The 25,711-nt window shown below is 40.4% G+C and overlaps 1 protein-coding gene across 9 annotated transcripts in view; it reads right to left on the bottom strand.

The window, feature by feature from the left end:
- The window catches only part of ST8SIA6 (ST8 alpha-N-acetyl-neuraminide alpha-2,8-sialyltransferase 6), a 47,161-nt gene that overhangs the window by 8,071 nt on the left and 13,379 nt on the right, over nucleotides 1-25,711 (bottom strand). For 6 of the 9 annotated variants that reach the window (XM_061468364.1, XM_061468362.1, XM_061468360.1 and 3 more), the window contains 5 exons: nucleotides 23,453-23,539; nucleotides 12,880-13,024; nucleotides 10,454-10,566; nucleotides 9,191-9,283; nucleotides 4,325-4,797 (listed from right to left, as the gene is read on the bottom strand). In XM_061468364.1, coding sequence (XP_061324348.1) covers nucleotides 4,329-4,797; nucleotides 9,191-9,283; nucleotides 10,454-10,566; nucleotides 12,880-13,024; nucleotides 23,453-23,539 — 907 coding nt within the window. In that variant the 3' untranslated portion in view covers nucleotides 4,325-4,328. Of the gene's footprint in view, nucleotides 1-153; nucleotides 1,537-3,261; nucleotides 3,830-4,324; nucleotides 4,798-9,190; nucleotides 9,284-10,453; nucleotides 10,567-12,879; nucleotides 13,025-13,768; nucleotides 13,862-23,452; nucleotides 23,540-25,711 lie in introns of those variants that run through there. The other 3 variants (XM_061468367.1, XM_061468361.1, XM_061468358.1) reach the window with 3 other exon arrangements.

Raw genomic sequence — 25,711 nt, 5'->3', positions numbered from 1 at the left:
CTTCTAGACCTCTAAAGACTTTTTTATTTGATTCAAAAATAAATATAAATTCAAATTCGCTTTAATCTATATTTTTCTATTCTGGTGGATTGTAACCAAACCACACGCAACTTGTTGCATTACTGACATTATTCTTCACACTTAAAATTAGCGGCAAAAGGACATGCTTAAAAGCTATACTGCATGGGCACTAAAGCAGAAGACCTTTCGTTCAATGTTGTATACATCTAATAATTTCCTGCCGGATAATATTTGTCCAAGTCAAGGACAGGCTGAGATTTGGCTGCTTGACAGGAAGCCAGAGGTGTCCTTATTTTTAAAATGTGGTATCGTTTTTCTCAAGGTAATTAAAAATTAACTGTGGGACAGGTCATATTTCTCTAGCTACACTGAGGCACCAGAAGCATGAAAGAATTTCAGCAGAACTTAAGCTGATGTTGGTATCCTACAGCTACATAGATGGGTTATTTATAACAATTATATTTATAAATGGGTTATTTCTAACAGTATTTATGACTTATTTGGATTGCAGCAACTTTCAAGATTAAGAAAGATAACATGCTGATAGAGTCTGGAACAAAATGATTCTCTTTGATGTTAATTCCTGAGGAATTAAGCAGGAAGCACCCTAATTTACAGGATGCTGCCATGCTAACTCCAGCTTGAGTGGAGGGCTTCACTGCTGCTCTGTCAGAAACAGATGTCTTTTAATCATCTGGTTGGAATTAAAAAGCCCAGACCCAATTTTTACTTTCCAGGTAAGATACACTTGCACTCGGTCGAAGGTTCAGCAGTTCTCACTCCTTAACCACCAGCACACCTCTGCTCAGCCTCTCCTCTTTCAGTCCTTCCGCTCGGACGATCGAACACTATTCTCTCTCCCAGGCTCACTGAATCTCAGTTTCATTCTTCCTTTCCATGTCTGGGTGCTTTTTTCTCTGTTGACTGACTCCTTTGAGCAGCTGCTTAATGTTACTGTGTTGTATGTCAAAGCAACACATACTCATCTTCCCTGCCGTCTCTTTGTAGCAAACAGAAAACTTGATGGATTCTTGGTCAGACAAAACCTGCATTTTAACCAGGCTTCTGGGCAATCAGATTTTTGCCAGTTGGATTAATTTATCATCTGACAATTTGTGTAATCAGATTTTTCTGTCTATTTTTAAATATGAATCAGGCCATTTTCCCTCCTTGAACGTATGTTTACTTGAAGCTAATGACATGCCCTTCAGGCTTATCAGGTTAAACCAATGCTCAAAGAAGACTTCCTTCAGCTGCAGGGCCATAGCAAAACTGATTTGGTAATGTAATAAAAAATAATAAAGATCATTATTTTAATTACATTTTAAGATTCTGCTGATGTCTCACTTTGCATTTTACCATCTGTGATAGGTACGCATTTACTTTAGCAGAGGAGATACAGACATGTCTGTTGAGTGTAACTGTAGAGGGGCAGGAGCTGATATGAAGGCAAATGGAGTTCCCATGTTGTTCAGCACCATCTCTGCTGGACTCTCATGAACTCCAAAAGTTCACCTTTACAATGGCAAAGATAGTGCTTAGGAGCAATACTACCAAAATGATTCACTGGGATGCAGTTACGCTCTCCCTGTGATGTTCCAGAGCCTGCTACCCGCTTGCAATATAGGTGCTTGAAGCAAAGCAGCTTCCTTCACTTTTTATTTATAGCACCAAACTTTCATGTTCCACTAATGGGTCTGCCTGAGACTTCTGTGGGCACCCAGTGGTGTAAGGAATCTTCTTCAGCTACCCACTAACAGGGAAGAGCACAAAGCAGAGAGAAGAACATAAAAGGGAAATCGAAAAGAACAAGGAGATTGTTCAATTTTTAGAAAAGGTCATCTTCAGTAAAATATACTCATTATAGAATTTCAATTATCTCTAATAGCCGATAATAGTAGCAGAATGGTAGCTCATACTGAAAGCATTTAATTCCTTTGGTTTTAAAGGACTCACTTTTCTTTGTATAAATGTAAATTAGGGCAGCACATCTTACCCTTCTGGTGGTTTTTTCTTTTACAAATTTGGCAACAGAAGTGATTTTCAGTCTGTCAAGCATGGACAATGTTTAATTAACCCATACAGATGCTTAAACATTTTTGTGGCTTCTATCTGCTTCTCCCCAAATTAAATATTTCTAAGGAGCTGCCTTTCATTTTCTTAGCTGGTGTAGTTGCTACAATTAAAATTATATGGTATGTCTCCAGCCATTTATATTACAGGAAGAATAAATACAATGGAAACTGGAGGGTATAAACAGCTTAGCTACTAGGAAAAAATGCATTATGTATTTCTTAACCTTTCCAGTATGCTGCAACTTTTCATAAGTGAAAAAGCATACCTTAGCCATGTGAAACTGCATACACATACACCTCCTCCTTGGTAAACTCCTGTCACGGACTAGGAGAGCGGATTCACTAGATTGCTTCTAAGGTTCCTTCTTACATGTTTGATATCATTCTAATAATGTATGAAATTAGTTTATTCTTCAAATAAAACTGGGTCCTGGGTTCAGCAGCAGCAGTCATTTTTTCTCCTTCTTAGTGGCTGGTGCAGTGCTGTGTTTTTGATTTTCGGCCTGGGAACAGCGCTGATAACACCAATGTTTTTAGTTACTGCTCAAATGTTTAGTCTGACCAAGGACTTTCTAAGCCTCTTGCTTTGCCAGGGAGGAGGGGAAGCCAGAAGGAAGCAGAGACAGGACACCTGACCCAAACTAGCCAGAGGTATTCCATACCACAGCACATCATGCCCAGGATGTAGAACTGGGGGCAGTTACCTGGAAGGGCACTCACTGCTCAGGTCGGGCCCGGTCGGTGGGTGGTATCATATTCTCTTCCATTGTTATTTCCCTTATCATTATTATTATTGGTGGTAGCAGTAGTGATTTGTGTTATACCTTAGTTACTGGGCTGTTCTTATCTCAATCCATGGGAGTTACATTCTTTCGATTCTCCTCCCCATCCCTTTGGGAGTTGGGGGGAGGGAAGAAGGGGGGAGTGAGCGAGCGAGACTGCGTGGTTGACAGAGTTTAAACCACGACAAACTGAAACTGAATAAAACTGTGCCTTCTTGGTACTAGCAATCTGCTAGTTTAAAACTTGGTCTCTGACGATGAACCAAGTGTGAATGTATCTTTGGTAACACGTTTTCTAAATACCATCAAAGGAGATTTTCAAACAAATTTCACATAGCCAGAAGAAAAGCTTTTGAACTTAAAATTTCTGGCTTGAACAAGTTGATGCTATTTTCATTTATTTAACTTGAGTAATAGAGTTGTGAGATTACATCAGTCCAGTTAAAGCATATTGTATACAATTGTAGTTCTACCACACATAACACCTACTGTTATACCAATTTGAATCCCGTGGAAAAATACAGGTCTGTAAAAGACACATCTGACAACAGTACTGTGAGCTGGAATTTGAGTTAGTTTGAAAGATGGAAGTATTTATACAAATTGATGTTATTTTGTGAACTGGGCAAATCAAGATTGAAAACATGCACAAATATTTTCAAAGTAATCTATAATCCACACACAGTAAACTGGTTTAAAATCAGAGTCCAGACTCTGGGCTGCCCTTCTCTGAGGCAATACATAGAGATCCAAGGGGGATGGGACATTTAGAAAGTACAGAAGAAAGGGAATGGCATTTCTTCCTGTATTTGTAACTTCCAGATTCTGAGCTGCCTCAAGGTAAAATCCTCAGCAAGATCTGCTGTAGTGTGTGGCAGCTTCCTCACTGCTGTCCAGAAGCTGTGCTGCATCCAGGGCTGTGAGAACACACTGCTCTAAACTTATCTTTACCTAACAAGAGGGAACAAGGGTGCATATGCCTGGTACTCAATTCATGGGCAATCTTAATCCTTACTCTGGCCTCTATACATCTTGAAAGGCTGTGCCAGAATTAGGTATTTTCTCTTGTACTTTATGGTATGTAATATTGCCTTTAATAGAGCAATTCACGAAGGAAGCTGGTTCATGGGAACTGATCCCAAATCAGACACAGGTTGCTAGAGACACATATCTGAGATGAGGAAACAGTATCAAACGACTGTGAATTATGGTGGCAATGTGTATTTACCATGCTCCCTACCTAAAGTTTACAATTAGAAAACATTACTCCGTAGTACGTTTATTCAGAAAACTCTAGACCTTTCACTTATTTACGAACACAACTTTCATTGAGTGTAAGGTAGAAATGTCTTCCTAAGGAAGAACAGACCCACAGTTCACAAAACAAATTTTCTCTTGACACATTACTTAAATAAAGACATTTTATGTGGTAAGAATGTGACCTACCTTTTTAGTCTGATTCACATTTACCAAACTGCAACTTCAAAATGCCTTTGCCATGAAGCTGAAGAATCTGGTTGTACTCTTTGGGCATTGCATGGAAACCTGGTTTAGGCAGCTGGTTGTCATAATAGTGATGGCTGATTGGCATCTTCTCCATGGATTTTGAGAAAGGCCAGAAACCATAGAGCTTCACATTCTCACAGAGCTCAAGAGCAGCACTAGTGATCATAAAACCAGATGACAACCGGTAGGCTTTTACACCCTTAGTTCTCCAGAACTGGGCAAGACTTTTCAGGTAACTGGGGTGAAAAAATATTGCCCTCTGGGTTGCTTTGAACTCTTGCAGAGTGTGATACACTTTAAAAGAAGTGGCTGTGTTGCTTCTGAAGGAAAACGCTGGCAATAAAAGCAAAGCATCTCCATAGACTGCAATGTTCTCCAGAAATTCAGCCTTCTTTTCATTTAGTTTGTTGTACCTGCAAAGTACAACATTTCAGGAAAAGACTGAATGGAATGTTGGAACAGTTGCATATATGAGTTATGAACTCTGCTGCACCAGTTCAGCCTGTCTATACAGTCAATTTATACCAATCTGTTGTATGTTGTCATATGTGCAGTTATGAAAATCAGTCTTTATTTTATAATAAGAACACATACCATAGGATTGAATTGGCAACATGGGAGTTAGTGAAGCAGATCAAATTCACAGCTAGTAAGACCAGGACCTGTTTACAGAATTAATCAATTCAAGAAACTTCAAAGAAGAATGGAAAAAAAAGGCATTTTTATTTCCTGTGTTTAAAAATACATGCACTATGTATTTTTATACTATGCGCAGTATGATATATACTGCATGTGCTTGTGAAATGTGTTTCTTACGTCAAGAGGTATATAATAAACTCTCTTCAAAACCTGGGTGTCAGCCCCATTTGGAAATGGATGCAAGTACACATATGAGCAGTCTTGGAGTGTTAAAGAGTAGTGTGTGCTCAAGTTTCACAGTCTTAACTGTTTTTCATATACTTTTAAAATAGCTGAAAATATAAGCATATCTATTTATCCCCTTAGACTACAAAGGGAACAGATGGAGTTAGAGATCTAACTTCACAAATAAAAAGGATTTATTCTCAGATGCTTCGGATCCCAACAGCTAGCAAGGAGACTTCAGTTCTCACAACTGACTAATTCCCATGCTCCCAAACATTGAATAGTGAACCTCTAGAGTTACCCAAGAAGTGATACAAGACACAAGGGGGTCACTCACCTAGTTTCCTCTATAGATCTGAGTTGTCTGAATCACGTGAATATACGGCACTTGAATCCCTTTTAGGATTCAAAGCACTGAGTCTTCTTTTGTAGGTATTTGTCTATCTATCTGAGCCATGTACTTTCACCTTTTAAGGACTACCAGAGCCCACTTTACACAAATGGCTTCATCAGAAGCTGGAAAAATTGGTTTCATTTCTCTTCACAACTTGAATAGGTTCAAACCCTCTTCCTATTGAGCACTTCAAGGCAGGGGACGGCAGCTACCACCATCTCCATTCAAAACCCTCACGGAAGACTTGGCAGTTACCTCTTGAACAACTGAATTCCTGCAAGGAGTGATACTTCTTCTCAGGCTGAGGGGGTTTAAACTTACAGCTCTGCTTCCCAAAAAGTGCCATTATGTCCTGGGTCCAGCAGTAGCAGTCATTTTTCCCCTTCTTAGTAGCTGGTGCAGTGCTGTGTTTTTGACTTTCAGCCTGGAAACTGTGCTGATAACACCAGTGCTTTTAGTTGCTGCTCAGTAATGTTTACTCTGACCAAGGACTTTCTGAGTCTCATGCTCTGCCAGGGAGCAGGGGAAGCCGGGAGGAAGCAAAGACAGGGCACCTGACCCAAACTAGCCAAAAAAGGTATTCCACACCACAGCACATCATGCCCAGTATATACACTGGGGGCAGTTACCCAGAAGGGTGAGATCACTGCTCGGGTCAGGCTGGGTATCAGTCAGCAGGTGATGAGTGGTTGTATTCTCTTCCGTTGTTATTTCCCTTATTATTATTATTGGTTGTTGCAGAATGGCTCTAAGAGCAAGGCCATGGAGCCTTGGAGGTCTGTGCGAGCAAGGCAAGGGGTGGGCCCCACAGGTAACCGGAAACCGGAGGTGGGAGGAGAATGTGGAGGAAGCTGTGCGGGTCTAACCAATACTGTTGTGCCTAGGAGGAGTGGCTGAATACCACTCCTATATAAGTGAACTGCATCACAAATAAAGTAGAAGTTTGCTTATCACCCATATTGGGTTGGCCTGTCTGCTTCTCCTTGCCGCTTACAAATGGTGCCCGAACAGGGATGTGGACTAAAGGGCCCTGGCTGCCGGGGACCCGGATTACAAGGCCCCGGTTGGCGGGGACCCGGATTACAGGGCCCCAGTTGGTGGGGACCCGGATTACAGGGCCCTGAGTATCAGGGACCCAGAACGGCGAGTAAACAGCGCCGGCGGCAGCGGCCAGGGAGCACGGGCTATGCTGCTGCGGTGCGGACGCGGGTGCTTGGACTAACCGAAAGGAATCCGCCGCTGGGGCGAACCAGACACTGCTGCGTCGGGAGGCCAATCCGGAGACCAAGGTTACAGGACGACCCAGAAGAAGACGATCCGGAAAAGGCCGGCCATGAAAATGGACCAAGAGGTAGCCTTGGACTTATTACAGTGCTTTTTATAAAAGCGGGGAATTGAGCCTGAGACTCTAAAGCAGCTAGCAGGTCTAGTGGCTGTAGGGAAGGCTAAGGGATTTTTTGTAGATCCTAATACAGTATTTGAGGAGAGTGAGTGGCGAAAGTTTGGTGATGAGTTATTTGACTCGATGCTTGATGATGATAAAACGGCAAGGAAATTTGGTAAGCCTTGGAGAGAAGTTTGCTTATCACCCATACTGGGTTGGCCTGTCTGCTTCTCCTCGCCGCTTAGAATTGGTGGCAGCAGTAGTGGTTTGTGTTATACCTTAGTTACTGGACTGTTCTTATCTCAATCCATGGGAGTTGCATTCTTTAGATTCTCCTCCCCATCCCTCCAGGAGCTGGGGGAGGAGGAAAGTGGGAGAGTGAGTGAGCAGCTGCATGATTCTGAGTTACTGACTGGGCTTAAACCACGACACATTACCATCAGATTCTGAAGCAAAATGAAGACAACTCAGGCCCTCCTGTTGACCCCAGCCCCCTGTGCATGCTACAAGCCACACAGCCAAAGCAAGCAAGAAACGCCTGAGCATGTGTCTAGGAAGAGTGGCTGAAGGGTGAACTTCTGGCCTTTACTACAAGAATCTTCTCTATTTTGACTCAGTGTAAAGTACATAAAGAGCCTTCAGGACACAATTCAGATCTGTTCTTCCATAGCTAGAAACCTGAAAACCTCAACTTAGTCTTGTTTTCTTTTTCAGCTCTGACCCTGTGAGGTGCAGTGTAGCCCAGCTCCATCTGGACACACAAGAACCGTGCTTCTCTCCCCCAGGAGAGTTCACCTACATTGTACACCCTGACAGGCACAGTTCAAAAGCTGATTAACCTTAACAATAACAGCAGACTAACCCAGTACTCAAACACAGAATTAGAAATTAGAGTGAATAAAGTCAGAATAGGTCTTCTGAGACAAAAAAAAAAACTCAGTTCTGCTAAATGGTGCCAAGTTCCTTCCTGCTCCTCTTTCAAAGGCATTTACAGTGTTCTCTGAGTATTCAATTATTTTTTTTGATTTTTAAATCTTAAAGTTCTCTCAATCTCATTTCATCCTTACGCAGATACAGCTCCTGTTTCCTTCATTGTAACTGCTATGAACCGTGATGTGACTACATTAGGTTAAAAAACGAGGGCAGCTGTGGCGGAACACATTGATCAAGCCCAGACAAATCATGCACCAGGTCAGTAGCCACCAACGATGCTGAATCACTGGACAAAATTTTCCTGCCCCATATTGTTGTGCAGCCCTTCTAACATCAGTAAGCTAAATCTGGTTTTGGGGAAGCAATAACTCATTTTCATTTAAGTCAAAAAGTCCTGGGTAAGCATTAAGGTAGTTAGTACTGACTGCAAAAATCACTTTCTATCCTTGAATCAATAACAAATGCTTGTTAGCCATTTCTATGCTCACTGTAATTTCCCCTTCTTCCTTTAAAGGAAAAAAATAAAAAGCTCTGATGTCGTGTATTTGACAAATATAGCTATGACAGACAATAAGATACAGTAAGATCAGTAAGCAGTAAATAACATGCCACAGCAGTCCTTTTCATAGATAAGCCGCAGTTCCAGCCTGCTGAAGATGTCAGATTACTCAGCCTGGCCTTATTAGATTTTCTTTTCATCAAGAAAGTGCAAAAAAAGAACTTTGCTGAGAAAAAAGTGTGTGAGTAGATTTTACACAGATTGAGAAAACGGATCACAGAAATTGGACCTCCATTCAGGAAACAGCCTTCATCAGAACAGGTTCTAACCTGTGTTTACAGTCCTACCAACGGAGTCAGACACACATTTCCAAGCTTTCCTGATTTACGATTACAATTCCTTTCTTATGCTGGAGGTCATAAGGGTCACAGGGGGAAAAGAAGAGGCTTGGGCTTGCAATTATCAGTTTTATTCTGTCATAAATTGTGGACTGGTGCTAATCAAACCACTTGCTAACGTGGGCATTGCTGACTCCTTCCTGTTCCATAAAAGGCCAGGTTTAACAGATTTCCATTTACATTGGTACATATTTTACATGGAAACTAAAGCTTAATGAAGTAATCTGCATGCACTGCTCTCTATGCTGGTATCCCAACGGATTTCCAACAAAATCTAAATCATGTCAAACAATTATACAATATTGCACCAAAACAGATTTGCAGTAGCACTTACTTCTGAGCTATGATACTCGGATTAACAGTCACAAGGTTTGTTTTATTGCCAACATCTTTGCTAATGCTTCCCACGGTTGGAGGGAGGTTACACCTGAAATTGAGAAACATTTACTTTAACAAATGCATACCAGAAATGCTGTATAGTTAATATTTGCAAATTCCTCTCTTGAGCAATGACACTTTCACGTCAGCTCCCAGAGATCTCTAAGCACTTTACAAATATTAAATAAGGCTTACAGCACTTCCAGTAAAAATATTTAATCTACTGTACAGATGGTTAAAATAGGGCACAGGGAGCTCATTTTCACAAATCATCTCACAAATCAGGAGCAAAGCTAAAATCCCAGAAGGCACCAGTCTATCAATGCCCTACGTTAGGTGCTAAGGTGTAATTGCCCCTCTTGCCTAAACAATGCATTTCTTCTGGAAGTCTTCTATTATGTCTTCTACAACAACAATGGAATAACTTGCCCAATTGCAGAAACAGTGGTTTCCCTAAAAGGTAAAGAAAGCATTTTTTCCAAACCAGTCAGTAAATTTAGCATCTTACTATACCATTTTTCTGAAGACAGTTACATAACTGGAAAGGTTGGCTTTTTTTCATGTTTTACTTTGTTTTGGTTTTGTTTTTTTAATTTTAAAAGCCCAAATATTAGTCAGAAGTAGGAAAGGAAACAAAATCCAGCAAACTGAGTGACTGGACATCACTGAGAGAACCCGCATGCTGTTACACTGCTCCTCTGCATGAACTACAAAATGTGAGTCACATACTAAGAGAGTGCACCAAACTACTCTCTGAGTGTGCTTGGGTTTCTCCACAAGCTACAGAGGGAGGTAAAATAATCTATTTCAATTAGATTACTAAATTTTTAGATGGCTAAGAGAAGGTGAGACAAATATTGGGGCAGTTAAATAACTGTATTAGTGAGCCAACATAAGGGTGCTGTTTAACAAAGGGTTTATAACCAAAAGTAAACATGTGACATTTAATGCCAGTCTTATTTCAGTTTCAGGGTTTTCTTTATTCTCTTGATTAAAAAAAAAAAAAAATCTGCAATCATAGATCATACATGTATCCCTATAGTCCTCTCTTTACTTAAGAAGCAGTGGTCTGAAATTTACAAAGCATAAGGAGTATCCTTAGGGAGACAGCAATAAAGAATGGGCAAGATCTTGCTACAAACTTGCACTGGCATGCTTCCAAGCCTACCAAGTTTTCAGGAACACTAGACACACTTCAGTAAGAAAGAGCAGCTCTTACCTAAACACAAAGTCAGAACGATCGATTTCAGCTCCACAGCTGGAATTTTTCAGAATGCCCCCATTTCCAACCACAGCACAGGTCTTGAAGGGATAGACTGAAAGAGGAGAGGACTGCAACAAATAAAAAGACACAGCCAATACCTTATAAATCTTGTGATTGTTTCTTTGCACCTTTAGTCATTCATCCTTGTAGGTTTAATCTGGTAAATCCCAGTAAAAGCATTCACCATTTAGCACACAGGGTTGCCATGCCTGGACCAAGGGCCAAAAATAGGTACCAACAGACTGAGAACTGCTACATCTATCATCAGAACTTTGAAGGAATAACACAGGATTGTTAAAACTAGATTAACGTCTTTAAAGACACAACACAAAAGTTACCCAGTAGCGGACTGAATGTTTACAAGCTAAGGACCTAAGCTGTACTGAAGACAGGTTGAATTTACCCATTTTCCTTTGCACTGTAACAGACTGGGGGTTGTCACAGTCATTGTCTTTAACAGCTAACAGAAGGTAACTTTGCAAATGTGCATTACTTTGTCATCACACAATTACACTTGCTATAAAATAACCAGTTTAGGGGAACTTGAAGATGCTGTTAAGGATAGTCATGTGCCCTGGTTTAAGCCATGGCAAACGTGATAGCTAACTGAAGAAGTTAATGTTTGTGGCTGCTCACCCTCTACTCCTCTCCTTGTTGGAGATTGCTGTCTTGCAGGGGGGAAGCTGAATGGGGGCTAAGTGCAGCCACTTGTGAACCAGCACAGATCACAACCTAGCAAATGAATGTAAATTGCTGGCTATTTCATTTGACATTAATATAGTTGGCTGTTATCCCAGGGCCTCAGAAACACCTCATGCATCTTGTTCAGCCTCTCCTGCTGTGGAAGCACTGACATTCAGAGAGGCCAATAGATGAGCTACTTTCACTGCAGAAACTGAACTCACTTGTAAAATTGAGTCAAAATTTGCTTACAGAAAGCATTATCCTTCCTCCTTCTCTCAGCAGCTTACTGGAAGAGAATCAGGAAGTGACACTGTTACGAACAAGGCAAGAGGTGTGGGGAAAGTGGCAGACATCAACAACACGTTCAAATGTTTTGCTCAATTCTGAAAAGACAGTAGGAGAACACAAAGGCCAAACAACTCTGACTAACTTAGCAAGTATACGTTCAGATAAAATATGCCACTTTTTTCTTCCACTCAGTTTAAATTTGGAGCCACAGTAACCTCTATTTCAATGAAGTTTTTAGTGATTCACAGTGGCATTAGAAAGGACTAGACTCATGGTAGCTGGCATCTCACAAATTCACAATGGGTAAGAGGGCTCCCATGTGCTCTTACTTTTGAGAAATTAAGTACGTATCTGTGCCCATCTTTGTCTCATTTTCAGAGCTTGTATGTCTGTAAGGGACTGTGAGTCCCTTGTAGATCAGGACTGGAAGTCCCAGTCTACAAAACTGCATTCCTTTGCTCAACCGGCGTTTCTGGCTGCAAAGGCTCCACCCCAGGGGGGCAACAAAGCTGGTGAAAGGGCTGGAAGCAATGTCCTGTGAGGAGCAGCTGAGGACTTTGGGATTGTCTAGTCTGGAGAAAAGGAGGCTGGGGACAACCTCTTTGCCCTCCACAGCTTCCTGAGGAGGGGATGTGGAGAGGGAGGTGCTGAGCTCTTCCCTCTGGTATCCAGTGATAGGACACATGGGAATGGTTCAAAGCTATACCAGGGAGGTTTAGGAATTAGGAAATTAGGAAGTATTTCTTTACCAAGAGGGTAGTCAAGCACTGGAACAGGCTCCCTAGAGAGATGGTCAATGTCCCATACCTGTCAGTGTTTGAGAGCTATTTGAACAATCCCTTAACAACATGCTTTAACTTGGGTCAGCCCTGAACTGGTCAGACAGTTGGACTAGATGATCATTGTAGGTTCCTTTCAACTGAAATAGTCTATTCTATTCTGTTCTGTTCTATATCAGGTTTACCACCAAAATAGCTTTCCTAAGTTATATGCCCAAGCCAGCACCAGAAATGCCATGGGAATATGAGGAATATGAAATGTTGTTCCATACTGAAATGCCTTTGAAAATGGGAATGAGAAAAGCAAGGCAAACATGCTCAAAGTATTCACTGCTGAATTCAGCTGGCTGCCAAATCAGGATGCAACTTGTGTTCTTTAGCAACTCTGCCTACAATGTGCTCTACGGTACCCTGTCCATCCATCACTGCAGAAGGCAGTTAAAAAATAGGTCTTACAAGGTGAATGAGTAAGTGTACACGGGGGTGAATGGCCTCTTCGAGAGGAATCAAAGAAAGCAGTTCATTTACTAACCCAAAATATATATGATACTGTAATTATAATAAGAGGCTCTTATACCTTATCTTATACCTTATAACAGGTTCTTTATATCTTATAAATACAGTTCTTACCACAGGCAGCATCTTAAAAATGTCCTCTGTAATGAGGATGGTCTTTTTACTGTCCACTTCATAACTCATGTTACTTCCCAGTGGGCTGTTGTTTTGAGAAGCAATAAAATTGTGAACTGCATCACAGCAGGAAGCTAATTCTGATCTGCAAAAAACCCAAAGAAAACCTGCTCAAAGACAGACAAATAAGCAGGGAAATGTTGTTAGAGAAGTAGATCAATGAAAAACAGTTCTAATTAACTAAGCAACAAAATGTTATATGAACCCTTGACTTGCTTTTTAAAGCAAGTCCTTTTCACAGCAAACATTCAGAAATAATCAGACCAAGAACCCCTTCTCTTATCCTGTTTTTCTCTCTTGGTCTCTCTTTCCCATCCAGAAAAAGTTGTAACTGGTCTTCTCCTTACTATTACTCACTTCAGCCCCCAAAGAATTAACAATGTGTTTTCCATCCACATAGAATGAGTGATTGTAGGAAATTAGAAGGCTGAAGAAAGAACCAAGCAGATTAAAGGAATGGTGACGGGAAGTACTGCCTATAGTACTTAGCGAACAGTTAAACAGTCACAGGCCAATTAATTAATAATTCATTATCACACCTGTTCAGCACACTTTTTCTGTGCACAGTACCACAGATAATAAATAGATCACATCACAACTTGAAAATAAGGAAGACGGATATCTTCATGGTAGAGACAGACAGCAAAGCTGCTCTCCAAAACAGCTAGCTTAAGTAGGTAAGACTGCAAGTGAATCACTCAAATTTTATGTAGGAGTGAAGGCTATCACCCATCTTACAATTCCTGCTGCCTCCAAACTTACAAAAATATTATGTGTGCAAATATCCTATGTTATTAACAGTAAGATGCAATGAAAAGCCCCATCATACCTTTGAAATCAGACATGAAATGCTGTAATTCATTTTGCTTTAGGGAACAATGTTCTTTCGGCTGCTACCTGATCTAATTTTCAGACTGTAAGGCTGAAATACTCATGGCCAGACATTATCTATCAATTGTCAGGACATTAGGTGAGATATTAAGAAAACTACTAACCATTTAGAGAAGGAAATTCATTGATAACATGCTTGGAATTTAGAAGATAACAGAGCACAGAATTCTGTCCTAACACTGAAGGTTAATTGTGAAGAAAAAATACAGATATATTTACAGTTGGAGCCAGAGGAATAGAAAAGCTTTGTTTCACACTTTTTCCATGAGTAAGGCAAAGCAACCCGTTGGAACTACTTAAACAATACAGGCCAAATTCTGGATAAGCTGACTTTAATAGGGCAAGACACAGATAAGAGAAGTTGCTTCATTCAACTTTATCAACAACGTACACAGGGCAAATATTCTTATAATAATATAATTCTATTTCTGATGGAGGTAAGACATAGTCCAGCACATGGAAGAACCCAAGGATTATGTTTCCTGGAAGACAAGGAAGATAATGAACAGGTCTGGGATAACTCTCAATCTGACTTCTCTTGAAATAATGGTCAAAAACGGAGGAAATAAAAGGTGGGAAAGTTGATTTGATTCATGCATAAAATACCAAATGAAAGATTACCATTTCAGTTGTCAAACGGCTTACTGTACATATTAACCCATTTTGAATACTGAGGTCTGAAACCCCTCAAAGTTCCCAGATGTGTGAGGAACACTGGCAACAACTGAGTGCTGCGGTGACACAGATCTGAAATAATCATACCAGGAGAGTTACCAGGAAATGTTAACAGGAAATACATCTCCTGAGGGTGGAAACAGTAGGGCTCAGATTTCCACAAGCCATATTCAGCTCCACTCCCTGAATGCAGTGATTTCCACTGCCTTGCTCAAAGCTCTAATGAGCAGGGCAGGTCTGTGGTCAATTAAAACCGCTAGGTACAAGGGTGGGGATGCAACCAAGACCATGCTCTTGTGAGTAAGGAGGTACACACATGGTGAAAACAACTGAGCATATAGCATACTATTTTAAGCATATAGAAAAATACAAATGGAGCAATGAGGCAGGAGAGTGCAATGATTAAGTACGAAAACACTGGATGTTATTGAACCACTCTTGACTAGGGTCTACTTGCTTTTTTTGTACACTTTTTCCTATAAGCAGCTCTTTCTAACCTTAATATGTACTGCAGTAATAAGAAGATTCAGGCATCACTGTCATGCCCTGAGGGCACCATCAAGCCTCACTACCCCTGTCCAACCCCAGGGGCCACCCCCATCCTGCTCATGACACTGGGCCCCATTTCAGCCCTCCAGAGCCATCAGTCCCTGCCCAGCAACACCACAGCAGGGACAGTTTCCAGCTGTGCCCATCCCATCCTATGGCACATGCCCATGTCTAGGGCTGCCTCACTCCTTGTTAGGGTGCAAGGAGCCTGGCTGCCAGAGTCTGCTCTGCCAGCAGGTTATTGCGCTGGGACCCCATTCCCTGACCCTCAAGGAGCAGCCATCCCTCACTGCTCTCTGGCAATCACATGGAGATGAGGGATCACAAACCTCATAATTTTGCTTTCTTTGATTCTTTTCTTAAAGCTAGAAGTAGCTAAAAGGCCTAAATATTATGTGTAAATCACAGGAGGTTCAGAGGAGAAGGAATAACACCAAAATATTCTTGCTCAGCTTTAGTTCTGTGTGTGATGGCAACCAGAACCTGAAAAAGCAAACTGATGACAGATAACAGTCATTAATACAGATGATATGGGTTTGTTTTTTATTACTCATTCCACAGGAATGAGTTCTTCAATAAAAGCAGAAATAGTCTGGAAGAAAAATGGATATCAGAATTAATAAGAAAATAACTGTTTAAATTAATATTATGGATCCACTGCACAAGTAAAACAAAGCCAGGCTAATTCAGAAACACAGTGAAAACAAGAGAATAGATACTGATTAATGATACCTTTTCTGATCTTACCTAAGAGCATACATGCTAAAAATTTGGAGGTAACAATAGAAACCTCCTACTTAGATCAAATCATGACACAGAGTCTCACTGTACCAAAGCATTTATGTACAGAACTTCAGCAGGAATGCATGTAACCTGTAGAAAGCAATACCCACTAACAATATATTTAACTCTCTGTTCATATAGGATTTTGCACATATGGTACGTCTACAACTGACAGCAAAGGATAACAAAGAGGTAGAGACAAGGCAGTTCAAGCAATCTGTTACTGCAACTGTCATCATAGTATTAATGTCATATGTGGTCTTTTTCATGAGGTAATGACACCCTTAAGAACATGTACTTCATAAGATTAAGACATGTATCATACAAGTTCAGAGGAGGACCACAAAGATAATCAGAGGGCTGGAGCGCCTCTGCTATGGAGGCAGGGTGAGAGAGTTCAGCTTGTTCAGCCTGGAGAAGAGAAGGCTCTGGGAGACCTTAGAAAAGCCTCTCAATACATAAAGGGGACCTACAACAAGTCTGGAGAGGGACTGTTTACAAGGGCATATAGTGATAGAACAAGGGGGAATGGCTTTAAACTGCGAGAGAGGAGATTTAGATTAGATATTAGGAAGAAATTCAAGGGGGATGAGACACTGGCACAGGTTGCCCAGAGAAGCTGTGGCTGCCCCTGCCCTGGCAGTGTTCAAGGTCGGGTTGGATGGGTCTTTGAACAAGCTGGTCTAGCGTGAGGTGTGTCGCTGCCCATGGCAGGGGGGTTGGAACTAAATGATGTTTACTGGCCCTTCCAAACCCAACCATTCCCTGCTTCTACACAGTCCACTCTAGCAGAAGTCAGAAAGTACCTGCAGGATCTAAATATGCTGATGTAGTTTCTTTGCAGCTCCTGTAGTAGCTCTGTAGCTAAGAAGCATTTTAGCTGGTTCAGTGCTTGTGTACAGGCTGTATGTGCCCGCTGACAAGACACAGCGTGCACACATCTGCAAGAGATTGCAAGCATCTCAACATCTTCCTGTCGACAACTCAATTTGAACCAGCCATAAGGGCCAAAGCAGTCAGTCTAGGGCTAGCAGTTTCTCAGGTGATCCAAAGACCAGAACTGCCCTTATCCTGAATGAAATGGGAAGAATCTAGAAGGGTGAAATCTGTCCTTACGGAATAAGTTTGTACAGAGTTTAAAAACTCCCCTCTCCTCCAAACTACTGATACAAGCACCAAGACGACCTTTGATTCACCCTTCTGCAATAAGTAGGATTCTTTTTTCAGAACACATTCTTTAATTAGGAATGCTTAGCCAAAGTCATTTTGCTCTAGATTTTTAAAAATATTTTATTCAGATATATATCTGGTGTGAAAACGCACTTGCTTCTGCACCAAAACTTTACACAGTCTCCTACTCTGGGACACAGGAAAGAGAATATAGCACTGGAACTGTCTGCTCCAGCCTAAAGCTGGAGCACTGGGCTAGCGCAATTAACCATGATCCTCAAGGGGCTGCAGTACCCCCAGGAGAATGGGAGCCTGCAGAACCTGACAAAACTGTGTGAACTTGATAGCATTTCTTCTGTGTAAACTACACTTCAGTGTGATGCCAGTGTCTGCAGACCTGGGGCCAGAGGGCATTCTTCATTGTTGAGGACAGTGTGAACTAGTTCATTGTCATTATACATTGGACTAAATTAAGGTGGGAGGAGAGGAACAGTGGATGGGGATGGACACTGCAGAAGTATCAGAACACACAGAACATTCCTCTAAATAGTAAGTGCTCAACTGTCATCAAAGGCCACACTTGGGACAATGAGGCAAATAATCATAATTTGCTCTCAATTTGCTTAGTTTAAAGCTAGGAAGCACAATGAAACAGGTACAGAATTTCAACAGTTTGAGACTTTTAAACTTCTTTCAGTAATGGTCTCAGTCCATTTGACTCTAACTCACCTTTTACTAACATCTGTACAAGCAACTGTTGGCAAAAAGAAATACCAGTGCTATTATAATGCACTTGCACATTATCCACACCAGCAATGCTCACACAGACATATCTCTCTGTGGATCTTCAGTTACCCAAGACACATAAACACCACATAAAAGGGATAACCAAACCCAAAGTAAGAATAGCAAATATTTAAAGCTGTAACTCCTGTAAGCCTCATGCTAAGTGTATCTCACAGCACAGTTTGTAATATCATTTGAATAAAGGGCAAAGTATTCCAAGCAACAAAAGTCTGAGAATTATTAATAACCAGATAAAGTCTATGCTTGACTAATAGCTTGCATTAATACTTCACCTAACTTGGGTGTTTGCAACCATTAGCTCATGTGAGTTATTGTCCTGTACATGTGAAGACAGCAAGGACTCTGAGGTTTCATGTTAAAGAGACTGTCTTGTCAGTACAGAGAAGCACCTACAAAATATCCCACTGTGTAACAGCAGTCAAGGGTGTGACCACAAATAGTGAGACTACCTTTCATGTATGCCCACTGCTGTAAAACCTTATAATGAGCAAGCAATTATCTTACTGTACTGCACTGGGGGCTCTAGACAACCATATGGGTCAGGCAGGCTCTTGTCAATCCAAGTCAATAGCATCAGTGTGCAATGAGGCATATTATCCCAATCTTTTAGAAAAGAGTGGTTAAATCTCATGTCTGAAACAGAATGTGTTGAAGGAGAATGCTGCTCCGACAGCTCTTAAACTGTCCATAAATGAAGTACCATCATAAATGTCTACAGCAGTGAAAGCCAACAGGGTTGAATCTGAAATCAAGACTGCATATGTAAAAAGTGTAATAAAATTGCCAAACCAAAGACTATTTAAAGAGTCTGCCATGAAGACATAATTAATTCAGTCTGATTCCATATTAGGTTCCCCTCATAGGAATCCTCCAGCCTTCAGGAAGTATATAGTCTGTAGAGCAATTAAAAATTCAACTATTTCTCCAAACTGTCCCCAATTACTATCTCTCAACCCCACCTTTTTTCTGAAAGAGAAAAAAGTCTCTGAATATATACTCCTGATTTTACATATGATCTGTTAAACCTATGGAGCAAATGTACTCTTAAGTCAGACTGTAATCTCGGAGTTCTGCATGTTTTCTTGCATACTCCAATGAAAGATTTCAGACAGTAGAGTAGAATTATTGACCTGTTTAGTGTTAGGAAAGCTATTGATTATGCAGTCGTGTAAGCTTATGAAAGCATAAATTGACCTTGAAGGGTATTTTATTTGTGTTTCAACTGTGGTTCACTGCAGTACACAGATGTTGTGAGCAGCACTGTTATTTATATACCACAGTGTAGCACACTACAAATTAATCTCTTCAAGGAGTGGGATTTTATAATCTGCAGGAATGTTTAACACACACTTTTCAGAAGAGATATTAAAGTGGGAAAAGGCTAATAGAGGTCAAGTGGAATAAAAAGCAGGAGGGAAATTACAGGGCTAGGAAAATGGGTTGATCTTTGAACTATTCTTTTCAAGATCCAGGGGGTTTTAAGCAGTATTGTATTCTTTTTAAAAAAAAAATTTAAGATATTTTGGTAGGGTGGAGCAGTGTGCCAGCTAAACTGCAGGAATCTCCTTCTCCCATCATTATCAGACGCAAATAAGGGTTGTCAGGATGGTATTTCTGTGGGCAGAGGGGCCATTATCCACAGCTCACACAGGGCTATTTCACTCTGATACCACTCCTGAAGAACTGTTTCGCTGCTTTGCCAGGCTCCAAGCTCAGCAAGACAGCACAGAAATACAATGCCCAGAGGCTTCACTGAAACACAGCATCTGCTTAGCCTTTCTCCATAGCCTCCCTCCCTCCCCCCACAGTAATTTTGAAGGCTGTTGTAGCCATTTCTTAGCTTCCAGCAAAAACAGGAGTTGCAACTATTTGGAAAACCTGCAGATTATTTGCCACCATGGGTGTGCAGCTCAAATGAGAATAAATTGAGCTTAGAAATCTGTACAGCAAAGGGATGTGGAGGTGTAAAAAAAAAAAAAAACAAACAAACAACAAAACGATTACAGCTTGCACCTAATTGGGCTCTGTAATTTCTTGCACTAATGAAACATTTCTTTTAAGTGGAAAACCTTTGAAGAATACTAATATAATAATTAATATTCAGGTTACCTAGGGAACCTGAGACTCCACTATATGTAGCTAGAAGGGCCTTTGCCGAGGAAGCTACTCAGCACAGCTTTTTTTCCTGGAGCTTTGAGAATGACACTTCTAGGCAGCTGTGAGATTACTTCCCCCCCCTTTCAGAGTTTCTACCAATCCTCTCTTACTGTCTTATAACCAAGAGATCTGAGGACTTGCTTTGCCTAAAACAAGTTAAAGCTGATGTGAATCAGAAAAGGGAGGGAGAACCCTGGTGGGCTTAGAAACAAAGAGGTAATATGGAGAATGCTTGATGATTGTAGAGCCATAAAGAAGAGAAATGGAGGGAAAAAAAAAAAACCAAAAACACACAAAACCAACAAGCACAGCTAAATTTCATAAAGGAAAGGTCTGCATAACAAAATACTTAACTAGTTCTCTATATATCAGTAGCAGTAAACATCAGAGAAGGCTTTCCCTAAACCACTGTTAGTAGGATGCCATTTATACACCCTTCTGTTGTGTTCTGTTCTGCTAGTGTTGTGAAGTTAGATAAAACCTCTTTAGTGACAGCTGACAAACACTACTGTGGGGCACAATAAATCTTGACTAGGATTGCAAGAGCAGTGAATCCAGTGCTTGCACTTTCTCCTTTGAGGACAGCCTAAATCTGGCAGTGGTGATGTCAGCGTTACTGATACTGAAATAAGTGAAGGGTCAGGAGCCTGGTTCCCTGACAGAGAGACTGGACAAATAAAAAAAATTAAAAAAAAAAAAAAAAAAAAAAAAAAAAAAAAAATCAACCAGAGAAGAGTGACTGTGGATATGGGATGTATTAAAGAGAGAATCATGGCTTGTACTCGCCTCATGATTCTTCTTGATTTTGAGAGCTGCATGGCTAAATGTTATAGAGCTGTCAAGAACCACTGACCACTGCCAGACAGCAATACAGCCAAGTGCGTGTGAGCCTGCACAGCAGAGGATCTTTAGAGGAAGCCATTTGGGAAAGGAAAAGGGCAGCTCTCTGCCAACAAATGTACACAGTTTGCACAGCTGCATGGCAAAGCTGAGCTAGACAGTAGAGGGTCAACCTAGAATCCTGCACTCTGTTAGTAAAAGCATTGTGGTTTGTGCCATGCATGGCTGTCGGTTGTAATGCTTCTGGCAAAAACAATGACAAATATTTCTTTCCTGCATTGCAGTTCTAATTCATATTCTTTTATTTGGCCTGGACCTGCTGGGAGCATGGCTTACAAAGAGAATCAATGTGTACTCATTGGCACACAGTGCTGTCTTCGAGGAACACAAGAGTTACTGGCTCAGATCGTATATTCCCTCACTCCACTACCAGGATGACAGTAGCCAACAGCAAAGACTGTTGGAAAATGCAAGAAAGGTTCTCTGAAAAATTCACTACCCCACAGAAAGCTGGTTTTGAACCTTATTAATTAGAGGTTAGTTTATGCCCTGAAGCACAAGACATTAAATCCCTTATAAATATGCATGCCTGTTCTTCAGAACTTCAGGATAATACAGAGTTGTCATAAAATTGACACCACACCTGTGAAGCATGAAAGTGCTCACTCCATTTAACAGATGGTCAAAGAGGGAAAGAGGTCAAGCATGTTCTCTGCAGTCTAGTCAGCAGGCAGACTTCTGCTGGCACTGGCAGGTGAGTAGTATGACACAGGCAGCTTCAAGCTCTGCTCCTGAAGGTGGCTAGCTGTATTACTCAATTCCTGCTGCACAGCCCCTCCGAGATTAATTTCCTCTTCTGCAAAATGGGTGTATTTATCTACCTACTCAATGAGATTTTTAGAACTGAGTAATACTTGTAACACACAATTATTATGCATTACTGACACTAGGCAAAGTTAGAAAAAAGAAGAAATGTACTGCCAAGGGATTATTAACTCATTTATTATACCGCATTTCTAGAAGCTCTGTACCCCATAGAGCTCTGTCAATGCATCATTTCTCAGCTAGAGTGCCCTCACTAAGCTAGTTTCAGGCTCTTGTGCTTAAGATAAAATCTGATAAAAAAACATGGAGTGTATACAGATTTAGGCAGTAAATTTTATACTGAATTTGTTTCTCTCTTTCTTTAATCATATTTTTAAAGCCTCTATTGACCAACTGCTAAGAGCCTTGAAAGTCTCCAGTAGGGTATGGGACCAGGGATAATTGTAAGATTTTAATATCCTATTTCTAAAAAACAACAGACAGGAGTTTGAGACAATGGAAAAATAAAAGACTGATGCAAAAGCACACATCTTTTGTAAAACAATCATCTGCAATGCTCTAATCTGAAGGACCAGTCCTTGGTCATAGCAACAGAAATTTTGGATGATATCAAAGCAGATCAAATATCATAGGGACAGAAGAATATGCAGTATTGCCATTAGAATTGCAGCATGGGTTGTGTCCATATGAACAAAATGCTTGCAAGTGGTGGCTGGTCTGTTCGGAAGTTAAAAAGACTGGACAACAATAAGCCTAAATGTAGCAGGGTGAAGAGCAGATGAGAGCAGCTTCACCTCTTGTCAACTCTGTACAGGACACCTGCCTGTTCTTAAGCAGAATGGGCTGCTTCTACAGCTCCTTATCACACTCCGATATCCCTGCGCACAGTTAAAGCCTGTCCAAGTTAACTGAAAGTTTCTTAAACCTTAACCATGTGTATTCTCCTACCTCAGCTTTTGGAAACACAATTAGTCAGTTACAATACACAACAAACACAGCAATTTCTGTTACACAGAAAGCTTCGCGCACACACCCCAAAATTACTTCTTCCAAAGGTATCCTGCTGGGCATGGATATTCAGTTTTCAATGCTGGTTAACTCCAGAGGTGGAAGACAGGTCAGTTTGTTTATTTTTAATGATCATGACAGAATCTTTAATTCTGTTCCATGTAATAACGTAATTCAAGAGAGAAATTCACCCTGGAGAAAACAGGGTTGGCACAGTGAAGCTGCCCTCTAAAATCAGCATGATGCACTTCCAAATGATAGTGGAAGCTTTTCAGAGACCACCGTCCCTACTGAGCATGAATTTATGTGCCATCTTGAAAAAGGACAGATGTAATCACGTGCTTACATGCTCAGGGGTTTCAAACCTAGCATGCAGCATCAAATCTAATGAGTGCTTTGGGCATTTCTGTAATAGAAGCAATAGCCTTGGGGTAAGAAATACACTGCTTCATTATACAGTCTTTTACCAGAGTGCCAGCTCAGATGGACAAAATCACATTACTGATTTTTTTTTTTAAATATTGTAGGCTTTATGATAGGAGTATTTTAATCCATTCTACCCAAGTTAGTTAACTATTTGTTACAGTGGAGGTGGGTGAATTTGCTTCATTTATCCTACTCAGTTTGCACAGTTCAATTCAAATAAATAAGAAGAGCCTCAACAGCAAAAGGTTAATAGAAATGTACAGCTACAAATGTAGTCTAAAAGCAACACAAAATTATGTTTTCAGAAGGGAAGATTTAAAATTATGGCTTGTTATACAAATCTAGAGTAAACTGTTTTTCTAAGTGAGACAATGAAAATTACCTGAATTTCATAGATTCTTCTGGTCTCCTTATCCAGGTGCAGTTCTGCAGTTTTGTGACGATGTGAAGATAATAGTCTTCTGTATATCTAAAAAAGGCAACAGCAACAACATCAAACACTATAGCTGTATGTATATTTAGAAACAGTCTCTAAAACATTCAAATGATGAATGTATTAATAATAATGTGCACAGTGCATATATAATAGGTTGCTTTTAGAACTCTATGACCCATTTTATTTTTGTAATTTGTAACAGTACTATCCTCATTTAATTAACACAACCTATTAAAAATCTCTTCTTAATAGTGATGCCCTAATGAACTTTTCAGAAACTTTCCAAAGTACACTGGTTTCAAACTTCAATATTTGATCATTAATACCTTCAAGTTATTTGAAATCATCTCAAGTGCAGAAGTTCAAAATAATTCAAAAACCTTCTTACACTTGGTGTTTCAAGACTTCAAAAATGTTTTGAAATGTGGCTCTTGCAAGCCAAGTTAAAACATGACACTTCTTATGCCTTTTCCTCCATTTACCTTATAGACTCCTTAAAGCCCAGTCCAATAATCTAAGAACACAGACCCATATTTACAGATGTAAATTTCCTTCAAATTATCTCTTAAACATAACAATCTATTGTTTTACAACAACCAGGACTTTGGTTATATTGTTACATGTAACCAAAGAGCTTTCGCTTCCCTTTAAAACCTTTCAAGAGATTCATATTTGTCTATATGTTTAGTACTTCAGACCACATAAGTTAAAAGAATGGAGACATTTCTTCCCCTATAGGTTCAATGTTATTACTTCTTCCATTTGTGCCCGGATCCTAACAATAGTTTTGAAAAGGACTTGGGGAATGGGAAGAAGAGATGACATGGATGCAATGACTACTAATTCTATGGGACTAACCTCTTCAGAAAAGATCTACTTTCTATTATTTTAGCAAAAATGGCTTAGTGCTGGCCCAAAACCAAATGATCATGAGTTTATTTAAGCTGTACCTTACAAGTGAGTATTTTGAATAGTTTTACAAGAGTTACACATAGCAAGAAATCTCACTGGTTTTTAAATGTAGCATAAAAATTGCTAAAAAGGAATATTAAAAAGGTTGTAGCGGGCTTGCAGCAGGAGAGGTCAACCCAAAAGTTTCATTCTCTGTCTGTGTTCAACATGCTTTTAGTACCACAGCTTTATGGCAAACATTTGAAAGAACAGATCCCTTTTTTTGTTTGCTTCATAGAAGTACTGCACCTGCTAAAGGTAACTTATCTACCCCTGAGTAAAATCATGTCCTATTTTCACACAGAAAAAGAAATGAAACTATTAAGAGGAATATGACATTAGAACTGGTCTTTGTCTCAAGTTTGCTCCTGTGACATGTATGATTTTCATTCTCCAGACTTGGCAGACTCTTAACAGAACTAGTTGATTGTGACTAAACTGATTTTATTGAGCCCTTGCACTGCTCAGAAAGAAGGAATAAATGGGCAGAACTGACAGAAAAGCAAAACTAGTTTCATTGCCGCTGTAGCTGATCTGACCTGGTGCAGCACATGCTTCGTCCTTCCAGTCCAACTCTGAATTTGTTCCCTCCCTTGTGCCACTCGCTGCTGGTACTTACTTGACTCCACCTTGGTTTTGTTTCTACCAGCTTTTACACTTGTCAAAGGCCTTCATAGGACACTAAGTTGCTACCATGCCAAAAAAAAAACCCACCAAAATCAACAACCTCAGAAGAAAAAAAAAAAAAAAAAAAAATGGAAATACATTTTCTTTAGTGTGTTAAATGAGATCAGGAAAGACACCACTTAAGAACACTGCCACTATAAGCAAGGAGTGATGGGAGCGGAGAAACTGGGAACAAGGCCTTCTTATTTTGGCAGCTGCATGCTGGTGTGTTGTATTAGCAGCCTTGGAACTGCAGCCAGAGAAAATGGAACTGCTTTCTTGCTGAAGCTGCTACCTAAATCGGCTCACCATGGGGTCAGGGAAGTGTTAGTACCAGCACAGGGCAGGAAGGGAGTGTGTGTGTGGGGGAAGATGGGATAGAAGCACAGGACCAAAATAGCCTATGCTAATATTTAATCACTTATCTAGTTTTATTCCTTAAGGGTAAATGATAAATAACTCTTAGATGCTGGGACTTTTGGATAAATTCCAAAAATGAATAGGATAACAGAGCATGAAGAGTTACTTAGACTATAATTACCCAAGAGAAAAAAAAACAGAAAAAGTAAATTCCACCCTAAAGACATT

The sequence above is a fragment of the Pezoporus flaviventris genome, unplaced genomic scaffold, assembly GCF_033815535.1.
Source record: "Pezoporus flaviventris isolate CSIRO_AGI_PZ_B2104156 unplaced genomic scaffold, CSIRO_AGI_Pfla_v1 ptg000047l, whole genome shotgun sequence".
Classification (NCBI taxonomy): Eukaryota; Metazoa; Chordata; class Aves; order Psittaciformes; family Psittacidae; genus Pezoporus; species Pezoporus flaviventris.
This window is presented reverse-complemented; position numbering and strand designations above follow the sequence as displayed.